Genomic DNA, 16,472 nt, shown 5'->3' with positions numbered 1-16,472 from the left:
TACATTCCCCAATTGCATATTTGTTTATGATTATTTAATGTTGACTTGTACTGTACTCATTCCTATTCCTATAATTACTTTCATTTTGATAATATCACGATGTACCATATGCTAAATAAATAAAGCAAGGTATTATTCCTGAAATGATAATTACTTATTCAGCATTACTAAAGGTAAACATCCTGTGAAGATAAATATCACAGAGCAACTTCTTTTAGATATTCTGATTTAATGAACAGTAGTGTATACATAAGTGGCTGTATAACTCAAATAGATACCAGTCTTTCAAAATTGATCCTTTGGTATAGATTTTGGTCAATTTAGAGTATGGTACATATGATTTATGTTACACAGTACTTAGATGAAGACAGGTATTCTCTCCAGTGCTTTACACAACTGTAGCCTACATGTGGCTTGATTTGAAGACAAAAGAGTTGACTGCCCATGGTTTCAAACCCGAATCCCCTCCTCTCTAGAACAGTTTGTTCTGCTAGGACAGCCATTGTACAAGAGAAATGGCTGTATTTGGTGAATGACTGGGAAGTAGAAGTTAAAACTTCCAATTCCAAGATTTCTTACTAAAACTGTCAAATAAATTCTACTTTTAAAAAAAAGAGAGAGAACAGTTAAGTACTAGCAATGGAGAAGTACACTTTCCTCCTTCTCCTAAAAGGCTTTATTTCACTCATATTATCCACTCTACGATTTATCCACACTTAAATTATTCAATATATGTCAAATCTCCAATTATCTTTCAATAAATGTAGCCTATACAGTCTTACCATAAATACACTGGAACCCTAAAAATACTTAATTCTGCTATGAAGAAGCAAGCTTTACATCATTATAGGTTTTCATTTTCAACCTACATACACTATTAACAGGAAAGATGTGAAATTTTGGAAATTTTCACTTCACAAGTCATCATCAACTGCCATACTATGGAATTTCTATGCAGATGTACAACCATTTGTTTCCTGCTTTCTATCACCTAGCACTTTATTCAATTCCAGTTAACTATCAGATGATGTGGTACTCCAACCTACAGAAGATTTTAAGCTTCTGAAGGGTTTTGATAATCTTGTCTGCTGGCTTTTCTACCTTATGGAATGCTGTAAGAGCCTCATGGTTTTCATAAATGTCCCTGACCACTGAGAAAGTTAAATTCAAACTATTTACAAGTTGCCTTATATTGCACTGATACAGCTAGGTCTTATGACGACGATGGGATAGGAAAGGGCGAGGAGAGGGAAGGAAGTGGCCACGGCCTTAATTAAGGTACAGCTCCAGCCAGCATTTGCCCGTTGTGAAAATAGAAAACCACAGAAAACCATCTTCAGGGCTGCTGACAGTGGGGTTCGAACCCACTATCCCCCAAATGCAAGCTCGCAGCTGCATGCCCATAACAACACGGTCAACTCGCTCGGTAAATTCAAACTACCTTTTATTTCTATAGTTAATGTAACAATGATGACTTGACATGTTCCTTTCTTCCAGAAGAAGAAAGTGACTTTAGCTGCCAAATGTACAGCACTATCAAAGTTGGCCACAATATTCATGGCAAGACTATAAAAATTCTATATGAAAATGAAAAATATCATGAACTCACTTTCGCAGCTGTTTCCTAGCTTTGTGCAATGAACCGGGATGTTCCTTGAAGATGAAATTCCTGATTCCTAAGACATAATTCTCAAGGTAAGTTGACCAGTTGATGTCCTGAACATCAAAGTGGAATGTCTGCCGATCTTCAGAACTAAGGACAGTAACAAGCTGCCGCACATTATCATCCTTGAACCGCCACTGTTGTGATGTAAAATACTCGAGGCTCTTGGAAGCCTTGTCCAGTTTGCCTTGCACATTCACCATGCTGGAAAGGAAATTAAAACATTATAAAAACTGAAATGCTGGAAAGCTCTGTTAAAACATAAGAACTGAAACATTTTCCTGTCATTAAAGCTACCAATACCAACTTTATTTTTAAAAAGTAGTAGAGATGGAAGGAGAGAATAATTCTTTGTGATACATTACAGAACCACAAAATAATAAAAAGTGTAATAATATTTCTCACATATTACTGTATTAACAAACACACATAAAGTGTATTAATAAAATCTGCCACGACCCTACTATGCTGGCATAGCAGGGGGAGAGGTGATACTCCCATGTGGCACGTCCCAGGTGGTGGATAGGGGGGTCCTAACCGGATTGCCGGCGTACTTGTGGGAAATAAAATACCTCTCGCGGACCAAACACACTACCCCCTGCAGGTGGGGGACGCACATGTAGAATACACCCGCGGTATCCCCTGCCTGTCGTAAGAGGCAACTAAAAGGAGCCCAAGGGGCTCTCAACTTGGGTGGATTGTGACCATGGGACCCTTAGCTGAGTCTTGGCATTGCTTCCACTTACTTGTGCCAGGCTCCTCACTTTCGTCTATCCTGTCCAACCTCCCTTGGTCAACTCTTGCTCTTTTCTGACCCCAACGGTATTAGAGCATTCGAGGCCTAGGGAGTCTTTCATTTTCATGCCCTTCGTGGCCCTTGCCTTTCTTTGTCCGTTACTTCATTTTTCAAAGTGACGGATCCCTTCTTTCTTCTCCTTTTTTCTCTCCCTTTAGCCCTTTTGGTGGGGGACGCAGACGAATAATACACCCACGGTATCCCCTGCCTGTCGTGCGAGTTGACTAAAAGGGGCGACCAAGGGATGATTGAATTAGAACCATGAAACTACTCTTGATTCTTACCATCACAAGGGGAACACCATTCGTTGCCTGTGCTTGCAAGTAGTACCACTATATTAGGTACGAAATAGGTTTGTGATTAGTATAAGCAGTGAATGGGTTTCCAGTATCCGTGAGTCGTACCCACGTGAGCAACACCACGGGTCTGGGTGCTGCCTGTGAGTTGTACCACTATATGAGCGACACCGTGGGTCTGAGTTGCCTGTGATTAGTACCCACTATGTGAGGAACACCACGGGATAGTATGAGTCCCTGTGGTTAGTACACCTAGGTGAGGAACCTCATCGGTTTGCGTTGGCTATGAGTGGCGCCATTGTGTGAGAAACACCATCGGTCTGCGTTACCTGTATGATGTACAATACTTGTGAGTAGTACCATTATGTGTGGACTACCGTGAGCCTTCGCTACTTCGCGATAAGGCGCTGGACGTCGGTAAAGGTTGGCAGTTGTAAGCACCAGGAATGTAGGTCCGTCAGCATTGTATATACAGAATGCCCGTCGTACTGGAAGAAGGCCTGCCTGGCAAAGGTCTTGAGCGATGATGGCAGACACAATGCTGGGATCCATGCCTCTGATGACACAACTGCAAGTGGAGGGAGATGGTGGTGGCGTCGAAGGTGGCGGTACCATGGTTGCTGGAGGAGCGGTGGCAGATCCCTCGGCAGATTGCTGGGTCGATGAAGGGTGAGGTGGTAGAGCAGTGGTGGGAAGGGTGGGAAAAGAAGTGATCAATACAGGAAAAGGATGGGACAAAGTCGTGGTAGTAAAAGAATGGAGAGGAGAGATGTGCACAGAAGTGGTGATGGTGGTGGTAGAGGTGGTAGGGGCAGGTAGGGTGGATGAAGGTACCAGAGATGGGAACCGATACGGGGGTTGGCATGGGAAAGGTGGTAGGGCGAGAAGACGTAGATAATGGCGATGAGGAAGACAGAGGAGGTGTTTGGACAGCACGTGCTACAGGTTCTTCATCGGCATCAAAGTAGTCTTGAAGGTGAGGCGGTGTGCAGCGATTGATGAGTGCTGCATGTTCTTGAATGGAGAGGCAGGCAAGGTTGAGTTGAAGTAGAGGAGGACGTCCGGTGCAGGATCAGAGCCGCAAAAGAGGCGTTGAACAAAGGAGACACCAGTCGGGCGGAGGTCAGCATAAATATCTTCGTCCATGAGAGCGAGGTCAACGTCACAAATGACGCAGGAGTACATGACTGGGAACGGCCATCCACCAACTTGGGGGCAGCCTATGTCTTGGCGACTCGGTAAGGTGCTGCGGTAGAGATGGTATGGCACCCCGACCGAAACAAATTGTGAGGATGTGTGCAAAGAGCAAGTAGTCCTCTGCATTGGAGATGGCAACAATAAGCCCGTCTTAACTGGTGATCGTTCAGACTCTATATTTTCTTAGTTGTTCACTCATGATGAGTGTTAAGAATTTAGTGTTATGTGTCAAAGTATGAGGAGGACCAACAGTCGTTGTAGGGTTGCTTCCGTCAGGGTAGCTAGAGGTGCACTCGAGGGAAAAACCAGTTTGTAACTGTTAACTCCATCAAAATAGATACAGCATGGCAATTAGGGGAGTTAGGGATTGGAATAACTTACCAAGGGAGATGTTCAATAAATTTCCAATTTCTTTGCAATCATTTAAGAAAAGGCTAGGAAAACAACAGATAGCGAATCTGCCACCTGGGCGACTGCCCTAAATACAGATCAGTAGTGATTGAGTGAGTGAGTGAATTCCTCAATTCACATTTCAACAATCCACAAATAACCATCACAAGGACTTAGGATGTTCCCCCTAAGTCAAACTATATATTATTTTAATAACACCTGCAATTGGGTTGTTAAATACAACATTATTCTGTGTATCAATTCAAGATAACATACTTATATTTTATATGTATATAACAAGTACACAACAAGTCATTTAAATGATGCTATTTTACTATGAAAAATATATTTTAAGAAAATCACAGTGAACTGTGCCATTTTAGAACTTAGGATTGAAATTATCAGGTTATGAATAAGTTTTTACCAGTTTTTGTGGTAAAGAAAACACAATTTTCAAAGGAAATTCATTTTTTGTTTGTTAAAAATATTGGCCATTAGCTTCTACACACTTTGCCTATCTTTCAGGTAGGTAATGAATGCCATGCCAGAAAAACTGCTTGTCCTTTGCAGTAAACCATTCGTCAAGCCATTTTGCAACTTCCTCAAAATTTCTGAAGTGCTGCTCTGTGAGCACGTGCCCCATTATGCGAAGAGGTGATATATGGCGCCAGGTCAGGAAAGTATGGCAGGTGTGGAAGAATGTCTCAAGCAAGCGATTTCAAGGTGTCTCTCACTGGTTTTGCTGTGTAAGATGGTGCATTGTCTTGTAACAAAATCACTTTGCCTTGTCTTCTGGCACATTCTGGTCGTTTTTTGATCAATGTGTGATTTAAATTAATAATTTGTTGGCTATAGTGTTGTGCATTAACGGTTTTTCCAGGCTTCAGGAGTTCATAATACACAATACTGCTCTGGTCCCACCAGACACAAAGCATGGTCTTCTTGCCGAAGTGATTTCTCCACTTCAGGTTTTCAAAATAAATCCATTTTTCATCATGCGTCACAATTCGGTACAGAAATGATTTTCTATCGTGGTGATGAAGCAGCATTTCACAAGTGACTTTGTGATGTTCCATTTGCCGTTCATTCAAATCATATGGGACCCATCTACCGAGTTTACTGATCTTCCCCATTGCTCGTAAACGTCTGCTGATTGCTTCTTGTGATGCATTTAATGCTTGTGCCAATAGTTGTTGAGTTTGAGTTGGGTCATCATCGAGTAATGCCTGCAATTACTCGTCTTTGCACTTTTCACCACGTTTAAATTGTCAAAACCATGTCTCACATGTTCTAATCGATGGAGCATGTTCACCGTATGTATCTGCCAGCAAACGATGACTTTTTACACATTTTTCTTCTGATTAAATAAGAAAAGCAATGCATGACAGAAATGTTCTTTTTCAGGCACGAACGTCGACATGATCACTGAACAAAACAACACAGACGCTAGAGTTTGGTGGACCGGGCGAGTTGGCCGTGCGGTTAGAGGTGCGCAGCTGTGAGCTTGCATCCGGCAGATAGTGGGTTCGAATCCCACTGTTGGCAGCCCTGAAAATGGTTTTCCGTGGTTTCCCATTTTCACACTAGGCAAAATGCTAGAGCTGTACTTTAATTAAGGTCACGGCCGCTTCCTTCCGACTCCTAGGCCTTTCCTATCCCCTTCGTCGCCTTAAGACCTATCTGTGTCGGTGCAACGAAAAGCCACTAGCAAAAAAAAAAGTATTTGGCGGACTCAACTTGTGTGTTTTGGTAGGTTAATGTCAGATGAACAAACTGACGTATGTGTCAAATTCATACACTGTGTACCGTTTGCTGGCATGATCTTTTAGTGAAACCAGAAAAGACTCAGACTCATGTTTCCACCTGGTATATATTTAGCATAAGATTACCCATAAAATGCTGAAACTAGTACTGTAATGTGACTTGAAATATAACTGCATATTTTTGCATGTATAATGTATTGATAAGGTGGGTAACATCCCATCCTTATATCTTGTGAAATGTACACTCATCAATACGGAAAGATGAAATTAATATCGTATGAGACAAAAGTGTTTTGTGAGACAACAGACAAAGTTAATCAATTCAAAACATGTGCATGCATATTTCCCGAGTTTTTAGGGCAATAACTTCCGGGCCCTGATAACAAGTTTCACCTCAACAGATCATCTGTCATTGAGTTGTACAGTATAGGACACTTTATTCTGCGTTTAAGCGGTGAGGTAGAGATTCCATCATAAATTTTCACATAGTTTACATTATCATTTTTAAGACCTCCAGTTTTTATACGAGTAGTTTCCTATTAATGCTGTTTAAGGCTTTTGCGTAGTCAATAAAAATTGTGTGGAGTGGGAAAGACGGTTGTGCTAGCTGTGCCATATCCTGGCCACCTCTATCTTTATCTCGTTCACATTTTGGACGAACTGCTTGCCCTGTGTTACTTATGTGTACTCATTGACTTTGGTATCATGGCTGACTCACTGAATTTTATTATACATGCAACCTTAGCCCAAGAAGGTCACAGATGTCGCCTTTGTTGCCCTGTGACTTTACGACATTTGTTCCTGATCTTCTTTATCTAGTTTCCTCCATGTCTCTTCTTCTACGATTTTTATCTTGATGAAGGATTATGGCGAGCAACACAATGTTTAAACATGCTTGTTTTTACAAGCATTATTTTAAAAATTTTAAGACATAATGCATTTTGTCTCCGAGGTTTCCAATGTGCTTTTTGCACATATATGTATGGCTTGATGAAGGTAATACAACTAACTTTTATTTTTCGATTTCTTTCTGTTATTTGAAGTTGGCCTCGTGGATCATGTTTGTTTTATATCGCCACGTGGCATTGTGCTTGGCAACTATTTCTTGCTCTGCTTGGTTATTTATTTATTTGGTTTGCCCGTCTTGTTCTTTCTGTTGTTGCCCATGTAACGTTATTTATATCAGCTATGTTTTTCTTTGTGTCACAACTCGGTACATTGATTTGCATCTTACTGTAATTGAGTGCCTGTATTCCGTGAATGAGATCTGTTGCAGCTTAGATGTGTGTTACATCGATTTTATTCTACGGTTCATGTGGGAAGTCTCTTTGTTATTATTCATGTACCAAATTTCTCTCCGATGTCACCACTATGTTGTTGTGTATTGGAAGGGCCTGTACATGGATGGTTTGTGCTGTTTTAGCATTTGAATCGTATATGAAAGATGTATTGATGTGATTTGAGCCTCCAATCTTGTGTGGGTTTGGCCTCGAATATCTGCGTGAGACATTATTTTTGAACCGTGCTTCTACATTTTTGGGGTCCTTTTAACCATCGTTATATTTAGTGCGTTCCCTGTTTCATGGAACCCTTTTTAACCTATTGTGCGAGTGTTCAAATGTGAGATATGTAGGATGCATATCAAATTGCCTAGATGTGTTGTTTGTTCTTATTTTTGCTTTTTTGGGCTCTGACTTTTTTGCATTTGTATATGTATACCTTTGCAACGGCTTGTTTATCTCTGAATCTGGGTGCTATGCTTGTGTGTGCCTTCCTTTCCTTAATCTTTGATTTGGCCATATTTTATCTTTTGCTTTCTTTCTTGAGTTAGTTGGAAAACATTGCTGTGTGGCATCTCATTACATGGCCATCTATCGTGATCTGTAATGACTCGTCCTGTTGGTATGGATATCTGATATTTTATTACTTTGGGCTGAGCTCTGCATCAAAGATTCATTCTATTTTGTTCCCAGGTAACAATTTCTTTTGTTATTTTCTGAATAATTGTATTTTATACATTGGTTGAACCTGTCGGCTGAATCATCGTTATGGGTAGGCACGATGCTATGACGGTAGTGAATAGTTTATTAAGCTTATGTATTGTTTCCATCTGGGCCTGTTTTCCTTTTTCTTATTTTATCTCTTCATGATTTTCGTGTGGCTTTTGTTTTTCTAATCAGCGTTAATAGTGTAGGAGTAGGAGGGGTAGCTTTTTAAATTTTATCCTTTTGATTTAACAGCCTCGAGTTCAATTCATAACTTCGTCTCTGGTCATTTTCAACTTAGTCCATGTGAACATGAAAGGTAAGTATTTATTTATCGCCCTGGTACCTCTGGTTGATTTGAACTTCCACTGATTTTTATTTTTGTTTTAATTTTTCGTTATCATTCTGCCTGTGTATGTGTTGTGTTTTCCAGCTATTTATTCCCTGGTGCTCATCGTGCCCAGACATGCTATGGGCATGCGAGAAGAATAACATGAGCTGGTCTTACACAACAACACATCATATTCGTCGTAACTGCAAGATCGCATACCAGGGGTGCATAGCGCATTATCAATTGGATCTATGACTTTTTTGATTGCTTGTAAGGTCGATTTACCTTCCATAAACCCAAATTGGCTGGATGGTATCTCTCTTATTCTTGGCCTAAAGCAGTGTAGAAGGGTCTTTGAGAATAATTTGAGAATATTGCACTCTGTACTATCCCTTAGTATGAACTTAGGTAATCTTTACTGCCTTTGCCTTTGTATATTGTGACTATATTTGCCTGTCTCAGATATTGAGTATCCTTTTCCTTTTCAGGCATTCATTGACCAGCAATGTCAGTGTACTTATAACATGACGAATATCAGAACAAGAGTGAGGACTCCTTGAGTTCAAGCATGCCCCGCCAGGCAGCACTAGAGTAGGGAAGCTCCACAGTACCGATCAGCTGGTCTTAGGAATGATGCTGGAGGAAACATATTACTCCGTAATCAATAAGTATAACTTGTATACACTCTTTTAAAAAGCAATGGGAGATTACAGTTAAACTACCGCGGCAGGGTTCAGTGGTAGAAATCATAAATGGAAATAAGAGCTATGGCGTTCAACACATGTTGCGGAAAGCACAGGTTACTCATCTCACATGAAAGATATCCACTTTTCCACCATTCACTATAAAATGATCTGAATAATAATGTTATTGGCTTTACATCCCACAACTACGTTTGCGATTTTGAGGGTTGCCAAAGTGCCAAAATTTTGTCCCACAGGAGTTCTTTTACGTGCCAGTAAATCTACCAACACAAGACTAATGTATTTGAGCACCTTCAAATACCACTGGACTGAGCCAGGATCGAACCTGCCACGTTGGGGTCAGAAGGCCAGCGCCTCAACCATCTGAGCTACTCAGCCCAGCATAAAATTATCTGACTTTACTATCAAATCATCAGAGAAATGAACATGACAAATTCTGCTATTACGCGTTAACTCAGTATCCTTCCGTGGAATAGCTCTGGCACATTTCTCAAATTGATTTCTGTCCTTCGGTGATGAAAAACATTGCATATCATCAACTACTCTGCCATAGCCTGACTTACAGCCAGGCACAAAACAGTAGGCCTAAGGCATGCTGAACTATTAAATGAATCAAGCCACATAAGATACATGCTTGAAGTACACAACACACAATGAACTGAGTTTAGGAACTGAAAGTAAAGAAAATTCAACTTATTCACTGAAATATCTCACACAGTAACGTCTCCCGCACTTTTCTATACCCGGCTTGCCGGAACTACTGGAGCATGTGTTGGATGTAATCACTTGCAGTGCTTGCAGAGGCGGGACCATGAACTACAATACTATAATGTCTGAGTCCTAACACTTGGTCTTATATTCGTCATGCTTATAGTATCTGTCATCGTTGCTTTTAAGTGCTCATTATGTACTGTATCCCACCTAGACCAGCAGATTTTTTGTCTTTGGATTCTAGTATACATCTCCTCACTTTGTCTGCTGTAATAGGATGCATTGTGTGTGCTGGTAATTCACTTATCTCAAAGTCATTTGGTGATGGCTTCCCAAGCAGGTCTTGAAAGTGTTCCGTCCATTACTGAGGGCTGATTAGAGACTTTTAAGTGTAGTTTTATTTGGTTTCAAGATTCTGTACAGTTTTTCTTCTACTTCTTCAATCAGTTTTTTCTCTTCCAGCAAGTTGTATTCCTTCTTTTTCGTCCTTATATATCTTTCTTATCTGAGCGTATTTTTGAAAATAGTACTAGTTGTTTCTACATATAGCTTCATGAACGCACATCAGTGTCTCCTGTCTTAGGGTGTAGCATTTGTTGTCAAACCATCTTTTTGCTATTCTCTGAATGTTTGGTTTGAGAGTTGGCCTTAATTAAGGTACAGCCCCAGCATTTGCCTGGTGTGAAAATGGGAAACCTCGGAAAACCATCTTCAGGGCTGCCGACAGTGGGGTTCGAACCCACTATCTCCCGGATGCAAGGTTTGACAGTTGAGGACAGTAGAATTTACTGTAGTCTTGTCACAGCTTCACCTAGATTTCCTCGCTTGATTAATACCTCTATTTCCAGTATGGCTTCCTTCTCCATATCACAAAGCTCCATGTCGATTTTTCTCCAGTACTGCATTGGTGCTTCCAGAGCTTTTATGGATTTGTCCATATAAACTGGAGGTAGGTTTGAACTGGGAAATGCTTCCTGATTGGGTTATTGAATACAACCCTTTGCTCCACTTGGCTGATCCCTTGATTGCTAATGAATACTAAATCATTTGTGCTTTTCCCATTGTGTGATATATATATATATATAAGCACTCCTTTTCTGCATTTACTAACCTCAGGCTACAGTCCATTAGGAAATCTATGACGCTATAAGTTTTCATATCTCTCTTGTTGATTAGGCAGTTGAAGTCTCTGACTACCATAAGAGGCTTGTCATCAATAAAGGCTTTAATGGCTTCTCCAAGGCTATACTGGTTAAAGAAAGGGTACACCTTTTCAATATAATTAATATTCAACAAGAATACATCATAAAATGATTGTAATTACAGTAAATGTTTTGTCCCTTAGTTAGGGACATCTGCAGCTAATGAAGATATCCACTTTTCCACCATTCACTATAAAATGATCTGAATAATAATGTTATTGGCTTTACATCCCACAACTACATTTAAAATTGGCCATAAGAAGTATGAAATAAGACATGCACAATAATAGGAACACTGTAGGGCTTTTTGAGTCCTTTTTGTCAGATTCGATTGAATGGAGTAACTAGTGTTATAAATAATTGGCAATGTTTATTAAAATAGGCCAAAATAAAAAGTCTGAAGGAAGCACATTAAAAGTAATCTTGAGGTCTGCATGAACTTTCTCACTTCAGATGATGTGGACACAATGAGGTAACCTTTCCTTGTGTTGTACCTACTTCAATTCCCAGCTTTCTTCTCTTAATTTCAAATTTTTGTCCTTACATAACCAAACCTGGATCCTGAAAACAAATTTCTTAAAGTAGAGGAATTTAAATGTGAAACCCTAAATAATCATATTAAAGATAGAGTTTTAGAAAGTAGATCATGTGAATTGAAAGGCCTACACAAATGCACAAAGCATGAAAAATAAATGTGATGATATTCAAATTATCTTAGATCAGATGAAAGAAGTACCGGTACTGGTAGATATTCTTGCAATCTCCGAGAATTGGTTAACCAACAAACTAACCCACGCTTTTGGAATAAAAAATTACATTTCTCATCATGTGGTAGGAGAGCAGATAGGTGGGGGTGTTTTGCTTTATGTTTCAAACAAATGGGAAAGCAATGTCATAGCATAAATGTCATAAATGTCATAAATCTCATAGCATACTGCAAGTCATGATTACAAAAGGAAATCGAAGATATGAAATCATTACCATCTATTACCCACAGGAAAGTAACTCGTCAAGTTTTATGTTCGATCTAGAAAATATCCTAAATAGTAGTTCAGGGCATACTTCAATAATACTTGGAGATACAAATATAGACTTGCTTTCAACCTCCAGAAACAGAACTTTGTATGACAATTTAATAACAACATGTAATAACAAATACCCAACTAAGGTAATGAAAACAACCTCCACATTAATTAATCACATCCGTACTTGTCACAAATAGTAGTAAAAAATGTCATGTATTCAATATAACAAATAACTTAAGTGATCACTAACTACTGGTATGTGAAATTTCTAGTGAATAATCAGTTCCAGTAGTACCAATAATCAAAGATAGTGGTTAGCAATTAGTAAATTACAACAAATTAAATAGGTATATCCTACAAAATAAATTTAATTGTGAGGAAATGGACATAAACACTTATTATAATAAATTTTTTGAGTATATTAGCACAGGAATTGAACCAGCTCAATTTCAATAAAAAGAAAGAACCCCAAAGACATTCCCCTAAAAACCTTGGGTTACCCAAGAATTACCCAACACTTATTCACATCAAAGACTCACTGTTTTCAAAAACTAAAGTAAAAAACCCCTCTGCAGAAGGAATTGAAGAATACAAAAGAATCAGTAATAAAATAACCAACTTAAAAAGAGAGTTACAAAAAAGGTATTATGAACATAGATTACAGAATTGGAAAAACCAAAAAGAAACATGCCATGTAGTCAATGAAGTGTTAAGAAGGAAGCTTGGACATAAACATGAAATCAGCCATCTGGTGATAAATGATGTCAGCATTACAAACACAGAGGACATATGCAATAATCTAAATGAACTATACGTTAACGTAGCTGAAAATATAAGAAAAGGTCTTCCTGAAGATGAGCAAGTTCATGGCAGCACAACAGCTGAAAGTCAAACTAATAGTATTTTCATGTCTCCAACTGATGAATGTGAAGTGCTCAAAATTATCACTTCTCTAAAAACTAAAAATAATTTAACAGAAGATAAAATTACCAATGCCATGTTAAAAACCTGTGTTGAAAGTTTAATGCCATATATTGTGGAAATTATTAACTATTCAATTCTTAGTGGAAAAAACACCCCAATTACTCAAATGTGCCAGAATTGTACCTATTTTTAAATCAGGAGATAATACAGATCCATCCAATTACAGGCCAATTAGTATATTATCATCAATTGGAAAACTCATAAGAAATGGTAGTAAAAATTAGATTGGTAAATTTTCTGTGTAAAAGTAATTACTTTTCCAATAATCAATATGGGTTTCTCCCAAATAGAGGAACTGGTAATGCTGTATTTGATACAGTAATAGATGTTCAAAAGACCTTAGCTGAAAATAAATTGGCAGCAGGGCTACTCATAGATCTTAAAAAAGCATTTGACCTGGTTGACCACAAAATACTTCTGAACAAGTTAAAATTAGCAGGAATTACTTATCAAACCGAACACAATATGTGACGATTAATGATACTAAAAGTGCTAAGCAGCAAACAAAACGGGAGTACCGCAGGGCTCAGTACTAGGTCCTATATTATTTTTGATTGATATTAATGACATACAATCTTTAACACTAAAGGGAAAAGGTAAAGTATTTGCCAATGATATCTTAATAACGTTTAAAGGACTAAGTGAAACGCAAATTATGGAAGATATAAATTGTGGTTTGAACAAGTTATCGAACTGGGCTTTATCTCAAAAAATGATCATAAATGTAACTAAAACAAAATACTTAATCTTTTATAAAACAGCCCATAAGATCACAGCGGCTAACACTGTTATCGTAAAGGACCAAGTAATAGAGCGAGTCAACTCAGCTAAGTATCTAGGTATAATATTAGACTCAACACTTTCCTGGAAAAACCATATTGATTATGTAATCAGTAAAATTACCCCTTTGATAGGAATAATGCACAGATTAAGATACAGTAATTTTTCTCATCAACAATTGAAGTGTATATATTATGCAATGATCCACCCACATCTAACATACACTAGCTTTATTTGGGGAAGATGTAGGAAAGATTATATTAATAATTTGGAAATCCTATAAAACAGAGCCATCAAAATAATGTATAGATTCCCATTCCTCAAACCATCACATGAAGTTTTTTCAGAGTCAAATATTCTGCCATTCCATAAACAAATTGTATTTCCATCAGCAGTCTTTATGTATAAGCTAGACAGGAAATTAACCCATTCTACTGTTAACTTCTCCCATTTTAGTGAAATTCATGGATATGAAACTAGAGGATCATTAAGGATATATCCCTCTCACTCTAATTCAGTAAAGTATGGAGTGAAAGGCATAGAATCATCAATGTTTAGGGAATATAATGTGTTGCGTCCTGTTATAAAGAACTCTAAATCAGTTATATGTTTTAAGAAAAAAACTGAAGGAATACTACTCTTTTACAGATATCTTAATGTAATCTGTATATGACTTGCTTTAATTAATACAATAATATATATGTTGTCCATATTTAATAGATTACAGCCATGCAATATCTGAATATACTTCTGAAAAACTATGATGCTAACATGTTAAAAAAAGAAAAGCAATGTCTTAGTTATCCAAAAATGTACTTGTCACTTTACAGAAAAAGCTATTGTATATGAAATGTAATTATTGTGTCGCCTTAAGAAAAGTATGCACTGTATTGTCCCTATCACAAGCCAGAGGCTCATGGGACCTTTTGTCACCAATAAATAAATAAATAAGGTGTCAGATTAATGTAATGATTTCTTTGGTAGTAGAATATTATATTATAATTAAAGTTAGTAAATGTAGGGGAACTCGTTTTTTCTAAAAATGAGGACACAAGTTCATCTCATAAAGGGTTGAATTGGTAATGAGAAGAACCAGTGAAGAAATAAATTGAAGATCAAGGAAGAAAGTCAAATGGATGTTTATCAAAGGAATCTAGAAAGAAAAAGAAAACAGAGGAAATAAGAACAAAAGTTGTAGAATGGAAAAGAATAGAGGAAGGAATGATTGTGAGAAGTATTTACTCCCCTGCTGTGATGGTGCATGTGCTGGTATGGTTGAGTGACGGCTATGTTGGAATAACAAGCAGCTGTTACACAAAAAGGAGGGAGAGGAGGGGGACGTCATGGGCGGGGCTGAGTTGTGGGAAGAGGGAAACTGTTGGGTTTGTTGTGCTCATTTTGTTTCATTAGCTAAAAGGATGAATTTTATTAATTATATGAAAAGGATATTGTATTCATTATTTATTTCATTAAGGTTGAAAATGGTATTGAACTTTTAGTCCAAACAGCTGAAAATATTCTCATATGTTTGTTAGAGTGCCCTTATTAGCCATACATAAAATTGTGAGATCCTGATCTATTGTACAAAATGAATGATTAAAATCAGTCATATGAGAACTCACTGCTGAAAATTTACTGTGTACGGCATTCACATGTTCTTGGTAGCAGATTAAAAAGCTTCTTCCTGTCTGTCCTATGTATGAAGCTTCACACCGAGTGCATTTGACCTTTATTTTGTTATTATTGATGATGCTATGATAATTATAGGATAATTGATTATTGGTGGTGTTGGTTTTGAAATAAATATTCAAATTCTGTTTCTTGAAAAGATTAGTAATTTGGGAAAATTTTTTGCTGGTATAAGTGAAAAAAGCAAAGTATTTGTACCCCTAATGAGTGCCTTGTACTTGACTCTGGATTATTTATGATTAGGTACTTTGTTGATGATCTTCTGTATTCTAGTTGATTGTTGGGGATTGATAGGTCAAGTTAGATTTCAACTGGTCTCTCAGGAATTATTACAGCTTTACCTGCACTTCAAGCACAAGAGCCCGTTTATTGAATAGAGTTTCACTGAGGGAGTTGATGGTTGTTTCTATTTCAGTCACCTCCTTCCTTATTTCTGAATGCATTTCATTGTTTTCTAAAGCGGCATGCCTTGCATCATCTTCTTCAGGTGGTGCTGAGTTGAGGCCATAGACAACTAGTTGATGTCTACACTTTGGGCAGAACCAGAAGTAGTTGTTTTTCAAATTTAGCCCATTACACTCAGACCTGTGCACTATATGTGGTATAATGTCTTACAATTCTCATCGCATGTGATTGACAGCTCGTCTTACTCGAGTGTTGTTTTACACTCCTCGCATGTATTGTACACTGCAGCCTTACTGAGCATCATGGCAAACTATTAACTGTGTTTTCATGTTTACTAAATGATTTTGTACACAGCTTACATTGACCTCATGTGCATTCTGTGAATGACTGTTTGCCTCTAGTGCAGTCTCCTAAATGATTTTGTGCACAGCTTACATATATACTTAGTTTGTCTCATATGAATTCTATGAACAGCAGCTAAATTCTATTGCAGCTATACTTTTTCCTGTTTGGACCAACTCGTGCGATAGCAGAAAATTTCTGCCCATACA

At 38.0% G+C, this 16,472-nt stretch overlaps 1 protein-coding gene across 1 annotated transcript in view; it reads right to left on the bottom strand.

The window, feature by feature from the left end:
• Positions 1-16,472, bottom strand: part of LOC136866372 (putative fatty acyl-CoA reductase CG5065) — a 257,496-nt gene that overhangs the window by 28,463 nt on the left and 212,561 nt on the right. Inside the window, exon 7 of the mRNA XM_068224970.1 lies at positions 1,610-1,867. Coding sequence (XP_068081071.1) covers positions 1,610-1,867 — 258 coding nt within the window. The remainder of the gene's footprint in view (positions 1-1,609; positions 1,868-16,472) is intronic.

Source organism: Anabrus simplex, chromosome 1 (assembly GCF_040414725.1).
Source record: "Anabrus simplex isolate iqAnaSimp1 chromosome 1, ASM4041472v1, whole genome shotgun sequence".
Taxonomy (NCBI): domain Eukaryota; kingdom Metazoa; phylum Arthropoda; class Insecta; order Orthoptera; family Tettigoniidae; genus Anabrus; species Anabrus simplex.
The sequence above is the reverse complement of the archived record's forward strand: the minus strand, read 5'-3'. Positions and strand labels throughout refer to the sequence as shown.